At 44.2% G+C, this 20,607-nt stretch overlaps 1 protein-coding gene across 1 annotated transcript in view; it reads right to left on the reverse strand.

Moving 5' to 3' along the window:
- Positions 1-20,607, reverse strand: part of FRMD4B (FERM domain containing 4B) — a 201,335-nt gene that overhangs the window by 70,327 nt on the left and 110,401 nt on the right. Inside the window, exons 9-11 of the mRNA XM_070738195.1 lie at positions 11,194-11,259; positions 9,075-9,132; positions 4,534-4,620 (exon numbers count right to left, since the gene is read on the reverse strand). Coding sequence (XP_070594296.1) covers positions 4,534-4,620; positions 9,075-9,132; positions 11,194-11,259 — 211 coding nt within the window. The remainder of the gene's footprint in view (positions 1-4,533; positions 4,621-9,074; positions 9,133-11,193; positions 11,260-20,607) is intronic.

The following is a 20,607-nucleotide window of genomic DNA, read 5'->3' on the forward strand; positions in this document are numbered from 1 at the left end:
CAACTTCACTGTGGATGAAGTATACCCAATATACAATAACTTTAAGTTCTAAATGTGAAACTTTGAAAGGAGCAGCAAACACAATTCAACCTCCTGACTGCCCAGATAGCAGCAGGATACCGTATTAATTTCTCAAGAAGGGAAAGAACAGAAATATTTGGCTTTGTTTGGGGAGAATTAACGGGAATCAGAGCAGCAGGAGGCATGCTGCTTCTATTTCCACATTGTTCCCCATCAAACCGTTAAAAAATGCTTTATCTCTTGCAGTGCCTATCCTTTAGAATACCATTCTTTGTGAGATTCAGATGGCTCCAACCTTATCAGTATTTTAAAACTTAGCTATTCTCACAGGCATTGAGCTGGCATCTAGTTTGACTACTTGCATGGCTTCTATCTGTAGGATGAAAGTTGTTGGTGGGGGTGGGGGCGCTCCACTGCATTGAAAACCCCTTGACATCAATTTTTTTTTAAAAAAAAATTCTTATTAAATTTTTATTTTTCACTTTTCCAATTTATATATCAATAAACATTTTTAACAGTACTGCGTCATATGTTTCACTTGGTTATTTTCAGTTTACTTATTTACATTTACATCTATTTTCTCTGGGTTTTATTGCTTTGGTTTTGATCTATTCTTAGCTGCCCTGTGTTGTGGAAGAAAGATTGGCAGCTTAATATATTGTCTGTAAGTTTGAATAAACAAATCTAACAATTCTGGCTGTGCAGTTTCTACCCATTATCTGGTGTGCACTCTATGCAGTGATGAGGAATTAAAGAGCTAATAGTGAAGCGATTACAGAACAAGAAAGTGCACAAGCTGATTCTCATATTATGTTACTCTGTTAGGAGAGGCTGCATACACATCTCCTAAGAAACTTGAATATTAGGATGACATTTTAACAAGGTTGAAATCTATTTTCTCATTCATATCTGGAAAAAAAAGAGCTTCCAACCAAGGGCGGGTTCCTCTTACCTGCCTATCGGTGCATTGCGTGAGCACCATCACTTTGCGCACTCGTTCCCTTGAACGATTTTGCTTCCATGCATGCACAGGAAGCAATCACTGAACTCTCATGCGCAAAAGTGTCCCCTTGTAAAATTTTGCTTCTGCACATGCACAGGAAGAAAAAAAAAAGGGCAAAAATTGGAAAAAAAAGATGGCATCGGACCAGAATATCTCTGAGACCGCCTTCTGCTGCACGAATCCCAGCGACCAATTAGGTCCCACAGAGTGGGCCTTCTCCGGGTCCCGTCAACTAAACAATGCCGGTTGCCGGGCCCCAGGGGAAGAGCCTTCTCTGTGGCGGCCCCGACTCTCTGGAACCAGCTCCCCCCAGAGATTAGAACTGCCCCTACCCTCCTTGCCTTTTGTAAACTCCTCAAAACCCACCTTTGTCGTCAGGCATGGGGGAATTGAAACATCTCTCCCGGGCCTATACAATTTATGTATGGTATGACTGTATGTATGTTTGCTTAAAAAATGGTTCTTTAAAAATATTTTAAATAGTAAATTATTAGATTTGTTATGAATTGTTTTATTGTGCTGTGAGCCACCCCGAGTCTACGGAGAGGGGCGGCATACAAATCTAATAAATAATAATAATAATAATAATAATAATAATAATAATAATAATAATAATAATAATAATGACAGACTGGTGAAGATGGCACCAGAGCCGTCGCATGCAAATTGGGCAATCGGCAGGCCGCTATCAGAACGACATACCCTACCACATCAGTAGGAATCCACCACTGCTCCCAACCCCCATATTTGCAGGAACTTTTCTGTCTGTTTTATGTAAATATTAACAAGAACAGGAGACTAAACAGATTCGGAAGATCTGACCTATCTACTTCTCCACACACTGGGGTTCCTGAAGATGTAACTATTTTCTAGAAAGCTAACTACAGTAGATGTATTACTCCGTGAATTGCGTCACTTTTGTTTCAAGGAGAGCAAATTGTGCAATCAAAAGAAAACATGTACAAGCTGTTAAACCCAAAATATTCTGAGGACAAGAGGAACATCAAAATAAGCAGCTTCCAGCTTGGATTTCAACATAAAGCAGAAAGGCTGAGAAGCGGGGGGGAAATTACATAAGGTGTGTTTCCCCTATGGCACAATAACTACATATGTTTGAGTTTTCTCCATACAGCTAGCATGGAGTTTATTCCCAAGGTCTTCAGAACTCATTCCAGATGTTTCTTCTTTGTCCAAGAAATAATGATGAGGCAATTTCTATCTGTAGATATCCCATCTCAGTTGCCTAACAAGCTTTGTGTGGAACAGAACAAGTACCTCTTGTCCTCTGCACTCTTGGGTAGAAAATGCATCAGCTGGGATTGTGTTTCATATGCAGGCACAAAACGTTGTTTTGAAAAACTGCTTAGTATTTCACAGAAAAGGAGGAATTTGTCGGGAGGGAAAGAAGCATAAATAAAGCATCACAGTTGGGATTTCCAGACTTGGCAGGAACTGTCACAATAGTTACCTTGCAACCCTATCTTCTCTCCAAGCAAAAATTAGAAGAGTTGGAACAATTTCACTTAGAAAACAAGTTCCTAATCTATTTCACATAACTTAATATAAAATGATGTGTGTTGTAAAAAAAAGTGCACTGAAAGCATTTTTCATCCCTGTCATATAATACTTGAACCAAGAGTCAATCAGTGAAGTGGTCTGGCAGTAGAAGGATGGACTTCTTCACACTACATTAAACTATGGAACCCGTTGCTGTGATTTCATGATGAATTAGCCAAATTCATGAACTCATGATACTATATGGCAGTGTTTCCCAACCTTGGCAACTTGGAGATATTTGGACTTCAACTCCCAGAATCCCCCAGCCAGAAAATTCTAGGAGTTGAAGTCCAGATATCTTCAAGTTGCCACGGTTGGGAAACACTGCTATATGGAATCTTCCTGTCTCTTTACAGAATACCTTTAATATCAGTTGCAGGGATGGGGGTGGGGAGAAATGTTGTTGGGTTACTATTTCAGATCCTGCTTGCAGAGGTGGGTTCTAACCGGTTCTTTAGAACCACTAGTAACTCGGCAATGACATCATGGAGACAGTTCTGTTGGATTTTGTTTTTGCGCATAAGCTGTTTTTTAATTGCTGCAGGCGTGTGCATGGCATGACCCTGAGCAAACTGGCAGCAAAAGGATCGAGAATCCACCCTTCTTGCTGGGAAGCGTCTAAGGCATCTGATCAGTAAACTTGGGCAGTTCATGAAACATATGCAACAGGGGTGTCAAACTGGATTTCTTTGAGTTGGATCAGCATTATAGTTTTCCTTTGCGGACTGGCCAGGGGTTGGGGAGACAGGACTGATGCCTTCTGCAGTAACCTGCCAGCCAAAATGGGGCACGGGAGACCACACGTGTCCCCCCGTGTCCCAGTTTGGTTGGCAGGTTGCTGCAGGCCACTAGGCTGAAATTGAAGTGCGGGGGACCGTGTGCGGCTCTCTGATGCCCCATTTTAGCTGCCAGAAGCTGGGCCTTTGCTATTTCCAGATTGGCCCCGTGGGCCAGATTTAGGCACTCATGGGCTGGATTTGGCCCGTGGGCCTTGAGTTTGACACCACTGATATACAACATTAAAATATAATGCAAAACAAAGAAAATAGGTGCTTCATTCACTCTAATAAAACATTTTTCCTGGCTCAAATTATTTCAACTGACTAGAACAGTGTCTCCATTCTGATGTTCTCCTGATGTTTACTGAACTATAATTCTCATATTCCCAGTTTGGCCACCTTGGCGGGAACTGTAGTCCAATATACAGTGGTACCTCGTGATATGAACCCCTTGTGATACGAACATCTCGAGATACGAACCCGGGGTTCGGAAATTTTTTGCCTCTTGTTACGAACTTTTTCCGTCTTACGAACCCACCGCAAATAGCAAAATGGCGCTCCGCTGGGCGCCGCCACCCGGCTGTCACCTTTTAATACAGCCGGGGGGCTTCTGGGCATTCTCCCGAACCCAAACCCGAACCCGAACTTTTCGGGTTTGGGAGGCTGCCGAGAAGTGCCGCCGCCCGGCTGTCACCTTCTGAAACAGCCGGGGGGCTTCTCGGCGTTCTCCTGAACACCGAATCTGGAAGTTCGGCAAAAGTTCGGGTTCCGGAGGCCATCGAGAAGCGCCCGGCTGTTTCAGAAGGTTACAGCTGGGCGGCGGCACCCAGCAGAGCGCCGTTTTTGCGATCGGCAGCGGCATTTTTGGCCGATCTGGAGGCTGAAACGGTGGTGGGGAATCCCAATAGGAAATTCCATGGGCGGAGCTTTGACGTCACGAAGACGTCCTTCCTGGAGGCCACGTTTTACGAACCACCTTCCGGAACCAATTAAGTTTGTAAGACGAGGTATTACTGTATCTGGAGAAAGTCTGATTGTGGGAAACTGGTCTAGAATTAAGCAATGCTTTTCTTCTGCTGAATAACAAGGGAGGGAAAAGGCACGATATGGTCTCCTTTCATTTATATATTGCAAAGACAAATGAAAAAAATATATATATACAAATGGACTTACTTTTCTAGGCTTGACTTTATCTTGTAAGTCGTACTGGCCAATTCCTTTATAACTGATCCCAAGCCACCACGGGATGCCTTGTTTATCCTATGGCAGAGAAGAATAGAAGTTCTAAGCCTTTACCAAGAGTCAAAAAAACTTCAGAGTTGATATAAAGTTTCTTTACTTCATCCTGCAACAAGTATAAGCAGGTTACGGAGATGAAGGCAGCCCTTTGTTAGCACACCTGCGGCTGACAGAGGAGGTTTATTGTTTGAAGGGGTCTGCTATTCCTTTCCCAGCTGGAAGATTCTGTGCAAACAGCCAGAGAGCAGTAGGGAAGAGAAGCTGCTGTATTCTTTGAAACCATGGCTAGAGGTGGGGCAGACATGGAAGAAAATCTGTGGGAGGTGAGCGACAACAGTAAAAGAAGACCCGATGAGGGACAAGTCCCAAATAAGGCCGAACTGTTGAGAGAAAGGAATGGGCTGTGTACACACTTTGCAGTTCCATATGTATTTACTCAGACGTACACCTTATTCAGCTTGATGTCCACAAATTACTTTAAATGCACATGTAAAAAAGCAGAAAGAGCAAATAGTTATTGTTTATTTTAAGAGAAAATTCGGGCTGACATATTTTCTTGGTGAGGGCACTAGATTTTCCAGAGCTCTTTCCAATAAAGGAGAATATTTGTAATTCAAGGTTGAAATGAGGGGTCTACGATGCTCTCTGAGCTGGTTGTTTTCTTGCAGACATTTCATTACCAAACTAGGTAACACAATCAGTGCTAGTAAGGAGTGGGGTTTGTTCATTAATTCATTCATTCAATTTTTATGCTGCCCTTCTCCGTAGACTCAGGGCGGTTTACAACTTGTTAGCAATAGCACTTTTTAACAGAGCCAGCCTATTGCCCCCACAATCCGGGTCCTCATTTTACCCACCTCGGAAGGATGGAAGGCTGAGTCCAACCTTGAGCTGGTGATGAGATTTGAACCGCTGACCTACAGATCGATAGTCAGCTTCAGTGGCCTGCAGTACAGCACTCTACCTGCTGCGCCACCCCGGCTCAATCTACCATCTCACGGAGCAGAAGCTGTCAATGCTTTTCGCTCCCCCTGCCTGAGGGAGGTGCTCTACACCTTCCACTTATTCCCATAATGATACAGAGGCTTCTGGACGAATGGTCTGAGATTATTCTGTTGGGCCCCCACTGGCACAAGCGGCCGTGGTTTGCCGACCTGACGGCACTATCGGTGGCAGAGTTGGCGGGTTCTGCTATTTAGAGTCCTCACTTAGTCAGGGACAGTTGTTTCACTCGGATCTGGGTTAGCTTCAATTAGCTACCTGGTGGTTGAGCAGGGCACTCTAGCCCTCCAGCATTTCTCAGCCAGAGCCATTGACACAATGCTGGCTTCTCGGCAGCCCTCCATGCTGCCTTTCTATGAGGCTATGTGGAAGGTCTTTTGCCTTTGGTAAGCAAAGGAGGACTGCTCTCCCACGCAGGTGCCTATCCCAAAGATTGCGGACTTCCTACAGCAGGGCTTGGACAAGGGTCTGTCTCTCAATATCCTGTGGAGACAAGTCAACCCATTCGGGATGATAACTCCACCCACTATGGAGAAATGCACAGATCTGTCCACGAGGTTCTCAAAAGTACAAGAAAAAGAAGGGGAGGAGGGAGGTAAATTACTGTACAGTGTTCCCTCTATTTTCACGGGTTCGAACTTCGCGAATAGCCTATACCACGGTTTTTCAAAAAATATTAATTTAAAAAAAACTTCGCGGTTTTTTTCCTATACCACAGTTTTTCCCACCCAATGATGTCATATGTCATTGTCAAACTAATAATTTTTTGCAAAAAAGTAACAAAAAAATAATTATTGTTAATAAATAATTATGTTTATAAATATCAGGATCGCTAAGTGTCTTATTTAATGGTGAGTACCAGTAACAATGGTGAGTAAATGGTTGTTACAGGAATGGGAAATGGTAATTTAGGGGTTTAAAGTGTTAAGGGAAGGTTTGTGATATTGTCCATGGCCAAAAATGGTGTATTTACTTCCGCATCTCTACTTCGCGGAAATTTGACTTTCACGGGCAGTCTCGGAACGCATCCCCCGCGGAAATTGAGGGAACACTATATTATTAAATCGTTTGTGGCTAAAATTAACCAAATATCTCTAGCTCAAATCCAGCAAAAATAAATTAAAAGAGAGCTAAGGAAGCCAGGGAATCCAAACACAATTTATGTGCGGAGTGAACTCCTATTTTCCCCCCTAAAAAAAGAAAAGTGATTTTTCCCTCATTTTATTTAAAGTTTTGGAAAGCCATTCTAAGCTGCTAAAAATAAGATGCTCTCATTGTAATCGTCCTGGGGGACAGAGTGGCTTTAAGTCTAAAAGCTCAGTAGTGCTACAGGGAAGTTGGCAACGGCACTTTCAATAATGGAAGGTTTTTGCTCCTCCATGTCAAAATTTCTTCAATATCAGTAGATACCAACAAATGAACACATCCATGAGGCCTAAATAGCAATAGCACTTAGACTTATATACCACTTCACAGTGCTTTACAAACCTCTCTAAGCAGTTTAGAGAGTCAGCATATAACCCCCAACAAGCTGGGTCCTCATTTTACCGAACTCGGAAGGATGGAAGGCTGAGTCAACCTTGAGCCTGGTGAGATTCGAACTGCCAACTTGCAGCCAGCCAGCAGTCAGCGGAAGTCGCCTGAATTCTAACTACTGCAACACCACAGCTCTTAATCCACTCTATTCTTCAACATTTGTTACCCACAGTGTAAATGTGAGCATTCCATGAAAAGGTTCTACAATTTTAATGAGGCTATACAATGTGGAGAAATATGTTAAAGGGTTAAATAAGGTTCAGGAGGGAAGTGTTTTTAATAGGAAAGTGAACACAAGAACAAGGGGACACAATCTGAAGTTAGTTGGGGGGAAGATCAAAAGCAACATGAGGAAATATTATTTCACTGAAAGAGTAGTAGATCCTTGGAACAAACTTCCAGCAGAAGTGGTTGGTAAATCCACAGTAACTGAATTTAAACATGCCTGGGATAAACATATATCCATTGTAAGATAAAATACAGGAAATAGTATAAGGGCAAACTAGATGGACCATGAGGTCTTTTTCTGCCGTCAGTCTTCTATGTTTCTATATTTCTAAGAACGTGGAAAAATACCTATTCAAGAAAGGGATATCTAAATTTCCTTCCAAAATGGGAATTTATGAAACACAAGACTTTTTTTTGAAAAGTTTGAAAAAGTGCTCATTCGTTTCACGGGGTCAATCTGCATGAAGAGAAAAGCATGAGTATGCCTAGATGATATCTATACCTCTGGCAGGATGTCTGAATAGGAATGTTGCTGTTCAGCAAACCTATTAAAATGAGTGCAATTTCAGTTGGTATGGATCTATTTGCTTTGTTATTAAAATAACTGTACGTCTCCTTGAATGCTAGTCCCATTAATGTAAGTACTAGCTTCTGGAGGTTTTATTCACAGAGATGCAAAATGCTATTTGCATTATTCTAATGAACTGAAACTGTAGCTCTGAATGGGGTAAAAAAACCACCTCTTGAATAAATTATAGGAACTTAAATACTGTCTGCTAGGCAAAAGACAGAACTTTCTAAATGAAAAATTAATATCTTAAATCTTGCAATACAGTGTTCCCTCGATTTTCGCGGGTTCGAACTTCACGAAATGTCTATACCACGGTTTCTCAAAAATATTAATTAAAAAATACTTTGTGTGTTTTTTCCCTATACCACGTTTTTCCCCACCCGATGACGTCATATGTCATCGCCAAACTTTTGTCCACCTTTAATAAATATTTTTTTAAATAAACTTTAATAAATAAACATTGTGAGTAATAATCTAAATGGTTGCTAAGGGAATGGGAAATTGCAGTTTAGGGGTTTAAAGTGTTAAGGGAGGGCTTGTGATACTGTTCATAGCCAAAAATAGTGTACTTATTTCCGCATCTCTACTTCGCGGAAATGTAACTTTCGCGGGCGGTCTTGGAACGCATCCCCCGCGAAAATCGAGGGAACACTGTATGTTTACAATGCTCTTCCTGCACTATTTTTGTTATTTCTTAAAAACAAAGAAAGACATTCCATGTTCATGTAGTCTTACATTATTTCCTGTGGCTGGCAATTTTCCAGGACCTAAAAGTCCTTGCCATCTCCTGATAATCTGATGAATGGTTATTGAAAACCATCACCTAAGTATAAGATCTGCATTCATGCAGACCCTACTCAAAGTACTCAAGGTGGATGCAGGGAAGCCAAATCACAAACAGCTGTATGAGTAAAGACTTTGTTTCCTGAAGAGAATGATGGATGAAGAGGATGCAAAATGTTCTCATGATCTCAGAAAGGTAAAAACAGCTGAGCTGAAAAGGTTAAAAAAATTCCTGAAATGGGGCATTATGTCATGAGGGCATCTCCTTACTCGTTTTGTTCAAATGAGTTGCTTTTATTAAAATAAAAAATGCATACAACTGACAGTTTACTCAGTTTTGTTTTCCAATACTAACCTTCACTCCATAATAATGGATTCCATAAGTAGGCAGAGCTTCAACCAACTTCATGTACCTGCATGGACAAATATACAGCTTCTTCAGTAACATCTTCTACTACTACACATTACCTGAGTAATGTCTTTGGATTCTTTCTTTCTTTCTTTCTTTCTTTCTTTCTTTCTTTCTTTCTTTCTTTCTTTCTTTCTTTCTTTCCTTCCTTCCTACCTACCTACCTACCTACCTACCTACGAAACTGCCCAACTGCTTCATAGAAGGACTCTGGGAAGAATTTTAGGTTTCACATCAAAATGTTTTAGATGCTTTAATTATGTAAAGCATCAATCAACATTAATAGTCTGTGTACAAACAAGTTCAAGCACAGCAACAAACTAGTTAACATTTCAAAGGAGATTATTAAACCAGAACCAGTCTTTTTTTTTTTATAACCCCCCCCCCCCTTCTGCCCTCAATCCCCCTGAAGCTCTCAGGGTTGCCAGGTACTTCCCTGAATATATTCCCTTGTTATAACAACTGAACTCCATCAAGAACTTGGCTTCAATTCTAGAGATTGAGCTCTCTGCAATACTTGTCTAAAATGTTATCCAAGTTTAGCTCTTGGAAGTGTTCGGTTCTTCTAAATCAGCTTCATTGTAAATGCAATTTGGCCACTTTGAGTGCATGTCACCCTTCCCAAGTAAACCACTCAGGAAAACAAGACTAAATCTACTTTATTTTAAGGGTACATAAATCTTGCAAGTCTGACAGTACGAAACTTTTCACCTCCAATTTTAAGTGTTTGAGCGATTAGGGCAGGTGCTTTCTAAATTTCTTCCTCTAATTGTTAATCTATGGGGGGGGGGCTCCCTATGGAGGTAGTATCTCTTTCCCCCTCTTTTTCTCAAGTCCATTCCCTTATTCCAATACATAATCTGAACAATAAAATGTTTGAATCCCATATGCCTGATCCACTCATAGGATAGACTTGCTTTGGCTGTTAGATTGGTTTCTGGTTTACCTCTAAGTTTTAAGCATTATTCAGTGGATAAATATGCTATCAACCTCAAGTGAGAGGACAGCAGGACATGGAGGAAGACCAATGTGTTGGAAGATAATGAAGCAGTCTAAAATGTTTCAGAGTTGAAGAGACTGTCAGGCCTAGAAGCCATCTTGGGCATTAAATCTTCAGGCCTACCACATTCTAATTATTAGATTTGTCATTATGTATTGTTTTTATCACTGTTGTGAGCCGCCCCGAGTCTACAAAGAGGGGCGGCATACAAATCTAATAAATAATAATAATAATGATAATAATAATAATGATGATGATGATAATAATAATAATAATAATTATAATAATAATAATAATAATAATTATTATTATTATTATTTAGGGCTGTGGGAAACTGGGAGGGGGTATTGTAGGAACTGGAGAGATATGAATAATCAAAATAATATTCCTTTCTCCAAATGTCAACGCCAGTCTGCCCTGCACCTGGAGGGGTGTGACTGGGAGGCATCTTCAGTTGGGATGGTGCATTGATTGGACCACGTGATGGACATGTAAGTGTAGGGAAAGGGCCTTGGGACTTTCTTTTGGGTGGGGAAAACCCGGAAGCTTTCAGATTGTGCCAATATGACATCTCTAATAAAATGAAACTTTGAGGAATGCCTACCCCCGGAGTCTTATTTCGTTGGGGCTGTTACTTGGAACCCTGACAGAGATAGGACCCAAACAATCTTTGGAACTACATTGATGACTACACTCAGAAAGTGTCAGTCTCAATCACAATAGTTGTCAATAGTTCAGAACAGGGCTAAAATTTGTTCTGTGTTGCAATCTCTCCCATAAATAGATGTTCACCTCATGAGATAAACCAGATAGGAAACGCAACCAGATGAGCCAAGTCTCCTTTTTAAAGAAAAGGTTACATTAGAAGAATCTTGCAAGTCTGACAGGTCTTTTCTTACCTCCTCTTTTACAGTCTAAAAATTAGAGAGGGTTTCTCCTGCACCGTTTGCCCAACCCACATTGCTGCTGAGGGGGGCTAAGCTACCTTTTGTCAGTTAACCTTTATTGCCTTGTCTTCCAAGGTCATTCCCACGTACCATTAAAAGAACTAAATTAAACACTTACTGTACAATCGCTTGTCCTCTAGTCAGCCCCTTGTTCTTAATGTAATGTTCAATGACTCTGTCCTCACTGAGGAAAAAAAGCAAAAAGAGTTTATTAGCCAAGGAAGAAGCGTTTTAAATCCTATGTTGCTCCAAATGCATGCAGGCTGTTGTGAGTGCTCCTTGTCTACTTCAGGTCATGTCATTCTCTGCTGGATTATTTTTGCCCGGGATTTCGGTGAGCTCCTTCATATACTCAAATGATAAATGGAGTTATCTAAGGAATGCCATTTAGGCCAAATTTGGCACCTTTCCCAGACCTTGTTGATGCTTCATTCCGGAGAGAGAAATAACTCCCCTTTTCCTTTCCATTTAAATCCGCTTTTCACTGTGTGTGCTTTTTATCAATGAAGAGTGTGATTTTAACATGCGATAAGGGACTTTTTGAGTTGGGGGATTCGCTACAAGGGCTGTGCATAGAACAGAGGCCAGACAAAACATTCCACATTCTACACCTCCTACAAGATCTGTCCATCCACAAAATGAATACAGTGTTCCCTCGATTTTCGCAGGTTCGAACTTCGCGAAAAGCCTATACCACGGTTTTTCAAAAATATTAATTAAAAATACTTTGCGGGTTTCCCCCCCTATACCACGGTTTTTTCTGCCCGATGACATCATATGCCATCGCCAAACTTTCATCCACCTTTAATAAAAAAAAATTAAAATAAACTTTAATAAATAAACATGGTGAGTAATAATCTAAATGGTTGCTAGGGGAATGGGAAATTGTAATATAGAGGTTTAAAGTGTTAAGGGAAGGCTTGTGACACTGTTCATAGCCAAAAATAGTGTATTTACTTCCGCATCTCTACTTCGTGGAAATTCGACTTTCGCGGGCGGTCTCGGAACGCATCCCCCGCGAAAATCGAGGGAACACTGTAGTACGAATTTAGGATGGCACACAAAGGAATTATAGGTTAAACCTCTTCTAGAGAAAGTAGTCTATAGCTGTGATGGTAAACCTATGGCACGTGTACCACAGGTGGCATGTGGAGGCATATCTGAGGGCACGCGAGGTGTTGCCCTATGTCAGCTCCAGCATGCATGTTTGTGCTATCCAGCTGATTTTCAGCATTCCGAAGGGTGGAGGGAAGATGCTTTCGCCCTCCCCAGGCTTTAAAAAAGCCTCCGGAACCTGTATAGGGCAAAAAAATGGATCCAACAGACCTAACGGAAGTTCGGAAATGAACTTCTGGTTGGCCATTTTTCGCTCTCCCAAGGCTTCAGGAAAGCCTCCTGAAATTTGGGGAAGACGAAAATGGCCCAATCGGAAGTCTGGAGGCTTCAGTGAGATGTGTGCATATGTATGTGGAGGCAGCGCAGGAGGGTTCTGCGTTCATGCATGGAGGGAGGGCATTGCATTATGGGTGGTTGCACAGGTACCCTTTTGGCACCCGAGCAAAAAAAGGTTCTCCATTACTGCTCTATAGCATGGATGTGCGCCATTTCATGAAACGTAACTGTGGAGGAAAAAAGCTACAGTGGCTATAAAGTTAGCAGATATATATATATATATATATATATCCCAGTGGGTATGGCTAGCTGATGAGGCCAAAATAAGGCCGAAATAGATCTATCCTAGTCTCCCTTAACTTTTCAAATTCAGCAAAAAAACATGTGACATATATATATATATATATATACAGTGTTCCCTCGATTTTCGCGGAGGATGCATTCCGAGACCGCCCGCGAAAGTTGAATTTCCGCGAAGTAGAGATGCAGAAGTAAATACACTATTTTTGGCTATGAACAGTATTACAAGCCTTCCCTTAACACTTTAAACCCCTAAATTGCAATTTCCCATTCCCTTAGCAACCATTTAGATTCTTTATTAAAGTTTATTAAAAAAATATTTATTAAAAGTGGATGAAAGTTTGATGATGACATATGACGTCATCGGGCAGGAAAAACCGTGGTATAGGGGGGGAAACCGCAAAGTATTTTTTAATTAATATTTTTGAAAAACCGTGGTATAGACTTTTCGCGAAGTTTGAACCTGCGAAAATCAAGGGAACACTGTAATGTATATATATTTGTTAAAAAAACCCACAGCCCCTCTGCCCAATGCCTTTTGGATATGCTGTCCTACGATTTTGATTACTCCTATCCAGCAAGATTAATGACTGGGTTTTACTGCCATACACATGCACTGAGGCACACACCTCCCTTCCTTTCCTAAATACAGCTTAAATGATTTGCAGACAGGGCAAAAGCAAAACCTTTTATTTTCTTGAATGATTTGAGGCATATGGCAGTAATCTCATAATGACAGTGAAGTTATTTACCACAAAATTATCATGTGATAAAGAGAGGTTAATGTGGTGATACAGGACTAAGGCAATCCCAGATTCAAATCTGCAATTCACATTAAATTTGCCAGCTCTCTGTCTGTTCAATCTAAAAAGTGTGTGGCGTGAAAATATCCTGTCCTAAGTATGAATTTCAGCCATTTTGGAAGATTTCACACTTTTGTCCTTAAAACTGAGCTATTTTAAGCTTGAAGCATTTCCAAAATGATTGATATAAATTGGTTAAGATATGAGTTTTAAAACAGTTTCCATTTTGTCTTCTGAAGGAATATGGTTCAACAATCATGACTAATACATCTCTATTTTTCCTTGTGTAAAAAAAGGTACAGTATATGTTATCTTACTTGATTACATTTGTTTCTTGAGCATCAAAAATGAGATCAGCCTGAATACTTCTTGAATGAGTATAAGCTAGACTCATGAATAAATTAAGAATTTTAGATACCAAAATACAGTGATACCTTGTCTTACAAACTTCATTGGTTCTGGGACTAGGTTCTTAAGGTGAAAAGTTTGTAAGGCGAAACAATGTTTCCCATAGGAATCAATGGAAAATAGGCGTTGATTGCTTACCTGAACGCCTCTTCTCGTACGGTGAGTGGGTACAGCAGTCACATGGGTTGCTCCTGTCCAATCCGTTGGAACTGAGCCTAGTATTAAAAAAGACTGCTGGATCCGCCCCTTCCCCAGAATTCGCGAATCCGTAGACTAGGCTCAGTAGTGAAGCTCTTTAATGTTCAACTCTCATGTGTTATAAGAAATTAGAATAGAAGGTAAAGAAGACCACACAAGGGAGGGAAGTGACTGCTGTACCCACTCACCGTACGAGAAGAGGCGTTCAGGTAAGCAATCAACGCCTATTCTCCGTACTGAAGGAGTGGGTCCAGCAGTCACATGGGACATACCCAAGAGATAGGTCCCTAGGGTGGGAGTACATTGCTATCGTGAGAGATAACGGATTGGAGTACTCTTCTTCCGAAGGCAGCGTCTGCTGATGCGTACGAATCAATCTTGTAGTGTTTTATAAAGGAATTTGGCGAGGCCCAAGTGGCTGCTTTGCAGACTTCTTCCAACGGAGCCTGAGTCGCCCAAGCGGCAGATGTGGCAGCACTTCTGGTGGAATGCGCTGTAATATTCCTTGGAATGGAGAGGGAAGCTGTCTCGTAGGCCTTTGAGATGGCCCCTCTGATCCAACGACCTATTACTGTGGAAGACACTCTGGATCCCAAGGATCTGGGATGGTAGGCTATGAAGAGTGCTTCAGATCTCCGGATGGATCTTGTGCGTTGGATATAAATCTTTAGCGCTCTAGTGAGATCTAGAGTGTGCCATCTAATCGCCAGGGGATGCTCTCGTTGGAGACAGAAAGAAGGTAAAACGATATCCTGAGATCTGTGGAACATGGAACTGACCTTGGGTAGAAAGGTGGGGTCCAGCCGCAGAACCACCTTATCCTGATGAAACTGACAGAGGTCCTGTCTGATAGAAAGGGCTGCCAACTCAGATATGCGTCGGGCGGAAGTAATCGCCACCAGGAATGCTACCTTGAAGGATAGGTACCTGAGGGACGCAGAGTTCAGGGGTTCGTAAGGTGCTTGAGTAAGAGAGTGGAGAACCCGTGGCAAGTCCCAGGTTGGATATCTGTGGATTTTAGAAGGCCTGAGATTGGCCACTCCTCTTAGAAATTCTTGGATTTCTGGAAAGGAGCGTAGGGGCTGCCTGCGAGGCCCCGCCAAGACGGAAGAGATAGCGGCCAGATGGCGGCGGATGGTGCTGGTAGAGAGACCTTGGTGGAAACCTTTCATAAGGAAGGCGATTATCCTGTGTATGGGAAGACACAGGGGGGATAAGCCCTCCTGCGAGCACCACTGATGAAATTTGGACCAAGTATGGTCGTAGATCCGATTGGTAGACCCCCTTCTAGATTTCAGAATGATTTCCACTGTGTCTGGGTCATACCCTCGCAGGTCTAAGTCCCTCCGGATAACAGCCAGGCGGTGAGGTGGAACCACTCTGGATCCGGATGGAAGGAGGCCCCCTGCCGCAACATATCCTCCGAAGCGGGGAGTCGCCAGGGGTCCTGGACGGACAGTTGTTGAAGGTCCGCGAACCAGGGCCTGCGAGGCCAGTGAGGGGCAATCAGGATTACACGTGCTTTCTCCAGGAGGATTTTGTTGATCACGTCTGGCAGGATTGGAATTGGAGGGAAGGCATACAGTAGGCCTGGAGGCCAAGGACTCCTGAGGGCATTGACTGCCTCCGCTCCCGGAGACGGGAACCTGGAGATGAAGCGGGGAAGCTGGGTATTGTCTCTGGTCGCGAATAGATCCAACACTGGATGGCCGAACCTGAGGCAGATTTGGTGGAACAGTGACTGATGGAGATTCCACTCGCCTGGATCTATGGTGGCTCGTGAGAGCCAGTCCGCTTGGACGTTGAGGCTCCCCGAGATGTGATCGGCTAGAAGCGATTGGAGATTTTTCTCTGCCCAAAGACCCAACTTCAGGGCCTCCCTCATGAGGGCCTTGGATCTTGTGCCTCCCTGTCTGCAAATATGGCTTTTGGTGGCTATATTGTCGGTGAGAATCAGCACATGTTGGTTGGATATGTGAGGTTGGAATTGCTTTAGAGCTAGAGACACGGCTCTTAATTCTAGCCAATTGATGGGCTTGGAAGCCTCCTCCGGTGACCATGTGCCCTGAGCTAAAAGACCTTGGGCGTGGGCTCCCCAGCCCGAGAGGCTGGCATCTGTGGTGACTACAAACTGGTCGGGACACCGGAAGGGGGATCCCTTGTCTAGGGCTGGAGAAGTCCACCACTTGAGGGATCTGCGAACCGTCGGTGGGATGGTGATGCGTCGGTTCGAGTTGCTGTGGCCTGATCTCTGAAATGGTAATAGTAGCCATTGAAGTTCCCTGGCGTGAAGGCGGGCCCAGGGAACAATACCAATACATGACACCATCTTACCCAAAAGGGAGGATAGGGTGACAATGGAGGCCGATTGCTGGGGCAGGATGCGAGCAATGAGATCCAAAATGCTGCGTTTTCTCTCATTGGAGAGAAAAACCTGGGATATTTCGGAATTAATGATAGTCCCCAGATGCAGGATGGAAGTGGATGGATCAAGATGACTCTTGTTAAGGTTTATGGAAAAACCATGGTTCTGTAGAACCGACCTGGTAGAGGAGAGGTCTGCAGCTACACCAGCTCTGGAATTACCATGAATTAAAATGTCATCTAAATAACATAAAATATGAATGGGAGAGGCCCGGATATGAGCCGCCAAGGATCCCAAGAGTTTAGTGAAAACCCTGGGAGCTGAGGAGAGCCCAAAAGGCATAGCCCTATACTGAAAATGCCTGCCTTGAAAGGCAAAGCGCAGAAATCTCCTATGGACCTTGGCAATGGGGATATGGAGGTAGGCCTCAGTGAGATCTAGAGACACCATAAAGTCTCCTCGATGAAGAGCTGATAAAATGGAAGATAGGGAGTGCATTTTGAATTTTCTATATTTAATGAAGCGGTTTAATTTCTTTAGGTCCAAGATGGCTCTCCAGCCTCCAGAAGTCTTAGGGACCATGAAGAGGATGGAATAGAAGCCTAAACCTCTCTGGAGAGAGGGGACCGGTTGAATAGCTCTAATAGTCAACAAATGAGAAATAGCCTCCTCCATTCGAATACGAGATGGAGAGGAACTGGGAGAGGGACAAGAAATAAAACGGTTAGGGGGAGAAGAAATAAACTCTAACCTTAGGCCCCTTTCCACTGTGTCAATGACCCAGGGGTCCTTACAAGAGCGGTGCCAGGCGGAAGAGAACCAGGCTAGGCGACCGCCTATAGGCAGGTGAGAAAACTTACCATCTGGTTCTTTTGGAAGTTCTGGTAGTAGAGGATCCTCTCTGATAGCGGGACCCTCTGCCCCTGGTGGTTCTAGCTTGGGATCGAAAGCGAGGGGAATACTGACCTGGGCTCTTGTGAAATGCGAAGCTTTGATCCTGCTGACGCCCGGTGCGCCGAAAGGACTGCGGTTTCGGGGCCTTCTTGGTGGTAGGTCCCAAGACCTTTTTCTTGTCTGCGTTTTCCGTAAGGAGAGGGTCCAGAAGATCTCCGAAGAGGAGGTTACGTTTCAGTGGACCCATAGCTAACTGCCATTTCTGTCTTACCCCCGCCTGCCAAGGGCGGAGCCATAGAAGCCTTCTGGCCGTTGTGGAGGCTGCTACCGACCTGGCTGCAAATCTGGAAGATTGGAGAGTAGCATCTGCTATATATTGGGCAGCTGCGAAGATTTTGTTGAAATCCTGTTGGCCCCGTAAGTCATCTGGAGGCAGGTGTAGTTGGAGCTGACGAAGCCATAAGAGCATAGCTCTGGAAAAGAAGGATGCCGCTGCAGCACTCTTAATGGCCCATGAGTCTGCAAGGAGACTTCTTTTGAGCATTTGTTCAAGTCGTTTGTCCTCTGGCCGGAGGACCTCCTCTGCCTCGCCAGGCATGGCAGCCGTTGAGTGGAGCGTCTTCACTGGTTCATCTGGCCTGGGACATGTTAGGAGTTCCTCATAGGAGGGGGAAAGCTTGTAGAGCTTCTTGTCCTTGGGAGTGGGAGTGAAGCCTATGGTTGGGTGGTCCCACTGTTTAAGCAAGGCATCCTTAAACAACTTGGGCATAGGAATTACCTCATTGTCTTCCTGTTCCTCCATGAAGTAAGGAAGATTTTCCTCTGGGGGGTCTGTGGAAGGAGTAGCTTGCTTCTCTTGCCCGGCTAGCCCCGTAGATACTCTAGCTTTTAGCAGGAGAGATTTGAAAAGCTGCGAAGGGAAAATAGCAGCTGGGGCTGGAATCTTAATCTGAGATTCCTCATCCTCCGACAGACGCTGAAAGGGGTCATCATCCTCTTCTGCATCCACGTCCTCATCCTCTTCCTGAGAGGAGTCAGAGACCTCCATGACTGGGGCTCTGTAGGAAGGAGAAGAACTCACGGGACGGGAGGAGCGAGGGGGAGGATGAGACAGAGGAGGTACATTTAAAGATGAGAGTCTAGCATCAATAGTGTTAGTCAGAATAGTCAAGATAGACTGAAACTCCGGTGGCAAGGAAGAAATATCAGCCGGAAAAGCCTGAGGATCCCTGAGGCCCTGAACAGGTTCTGGCTGGGGGAAATCCTCGGTAATATCTGGCTCCTCTGGACCTAAACCCCATAGGTTAGGTTGGGGTGGATTTAGGTTTGGCTCATCCAGGGATAGCACAGGTACCCCAGAGGGAGGCAGGTTAGAGGCCTCCGGGGGGGTAGGGTTGATATGCACTTGGGCCTGCACCTTAAAACGTTTGGCTGATTTATCATGTATTTTTTGTAGGGCTAGGTCCCTTCTCTTCTCAGCCCTAGTGGGCTTGGCTAAAGACTGAGAGCCTGAGGAAGAGGAGGAAGAGGCCTGGGGAAGCTCAGAAGGATTACCAGTAGGCCTAACCTCTTTGGAACCTTTGGTAGTGCCTCTCTTGGGAAGGGAAGCCATAGTCTGAGCAATTACAGAAGACAAGGCTTGAGCCAAAAAATAGGGGAGAGAAGAATTATTTTGTGGAATTCCCAAGAGGATAGGTGACCCTGCTCCTAGGCCCAGGAGCAGCTGCGCCTTAAGAGGCAATCCTGGGCGATACCAAGAGTTCTTGTCCTTAAGTGCAGCGTGGCAGGCCTCACTAACTTAACTTTAAGAAAAACCAAGGCACACTGGTTGGAGGCCACTTCCGTGGAGAATAGGCCCGAGGGAACTCAAAGCGACGACTCCAGGGTCAGGCGGCGGGCTGTAGGCACTAATGGCCGACCCCTTAGGGCAGAACCGAAAGTGCAACTTACTGGGCGTCAGAGCCTTGGCGCCAAAATAACTGCTCCGTTATTTGCAATAGGAGCGACTAAGCCCGGGAGACAAAACAAGTCCCACACCGCGGGAGGTAAATAGCCCTTAATTAGTTGAAAAAAATAAAGCTTGCTCACGGCAGGACCTCCAAGGCCGGAATTAACAAACCGGCCGCGGCTACAGCACGAAGGGAAAAACCGCAAATGGCTGAGCCGCTAACTTCTCCCCCAACTCAAAGCCCTGTAGGGCTGAGAAAAAAACTGCCGGCAAGCTGAGTAATGGAAAAATCTTACTTGCTATTGAAGAGAGATCGAAGGGAAGGTGTTTTATCGAGAGGAACGAGCATTCACACACATCCGAGGATGCGAACTGAGCGAATTCTGGGGAAGGGGCGGATCCAGCAGTCTTTTTTAATACTAGGCTCAGTTCCAACGGATTGGACAGGAGCAACCCATGTGACTGCTGGACCCACTCCTTCAGTACGGAGAAGTGATTAATGCGTGCAAGCCCAAAATTCACCCCTTTTGCCAGCCGAAGTGCCTGTTTTTGCGCTGCTGAGATTCCCCTGAGGCTCCCCTCCACGGAAAACCCCACCTCCGGACTTCTGTGTTTTTGCGATGCTGCAAGGGAATCCCAGCAGGGGAATCCCAGCATTGCAAAAACAAGCACTTTGCTGGCAACGGAAGTCCGGAGGTGGGGTTTCCCAGCGAAGGGAGCATCAGTGAAATTGCAGCATCGCAAAAACACCGAAGTCCTCGAAATCCCACCTCCGGACCTCTGTGTTTTTGCGATGCTGCGATTTCACTGAGGCTCCCCTCGCTGGGAATCCCCTCCAGACTTTCATTGCCAGCGAAGCGCCTATTTTTGTGCTGCTGGGATTCCCCTGCAGCATCGCAAAAATACAGAAGTCCGGAGGTGGGGTTTCCCATGGAGGGGAGCCTCAGGGGAATCCTAGCAGCGCAAAAACGGGTCGGAAGTCCGGAGGCGGGGCATCCCAGCGGCGGCGGCGGGTTTGTAAGGTGAAAATAGTTTGTAAGAAGAGGCAAAAAAATCTTAAACCCCGGGTTTGTATCTCGAAAAGTTTGTATGACGAGGCGTTTGTAAGACGAGGTATCACTGTATATTCCAGATATTGGGTTCAGATTATCCATGGATGTAGCCAATAAAAATATACAGTAATGCTTCTTAATGTATATCCAAATATATTCACTCATAAGCCCA

This window comes from Erythrolamprus reginae, chromosome 2 (genome assembly GCF_031021105.1).
Source record: "Erythrolamprus reginae isolate rEryReg1 chromosome 2, rEryReg1.hap1, whole genome shotgun sequence".
Classification (NCBI taxonomy): Eukaryota; Metazoa; Chordata; class Lepidosauria; order Squamata; family Dipsadidae; genus Erythrolamprus; species Erythrolamprus reginae.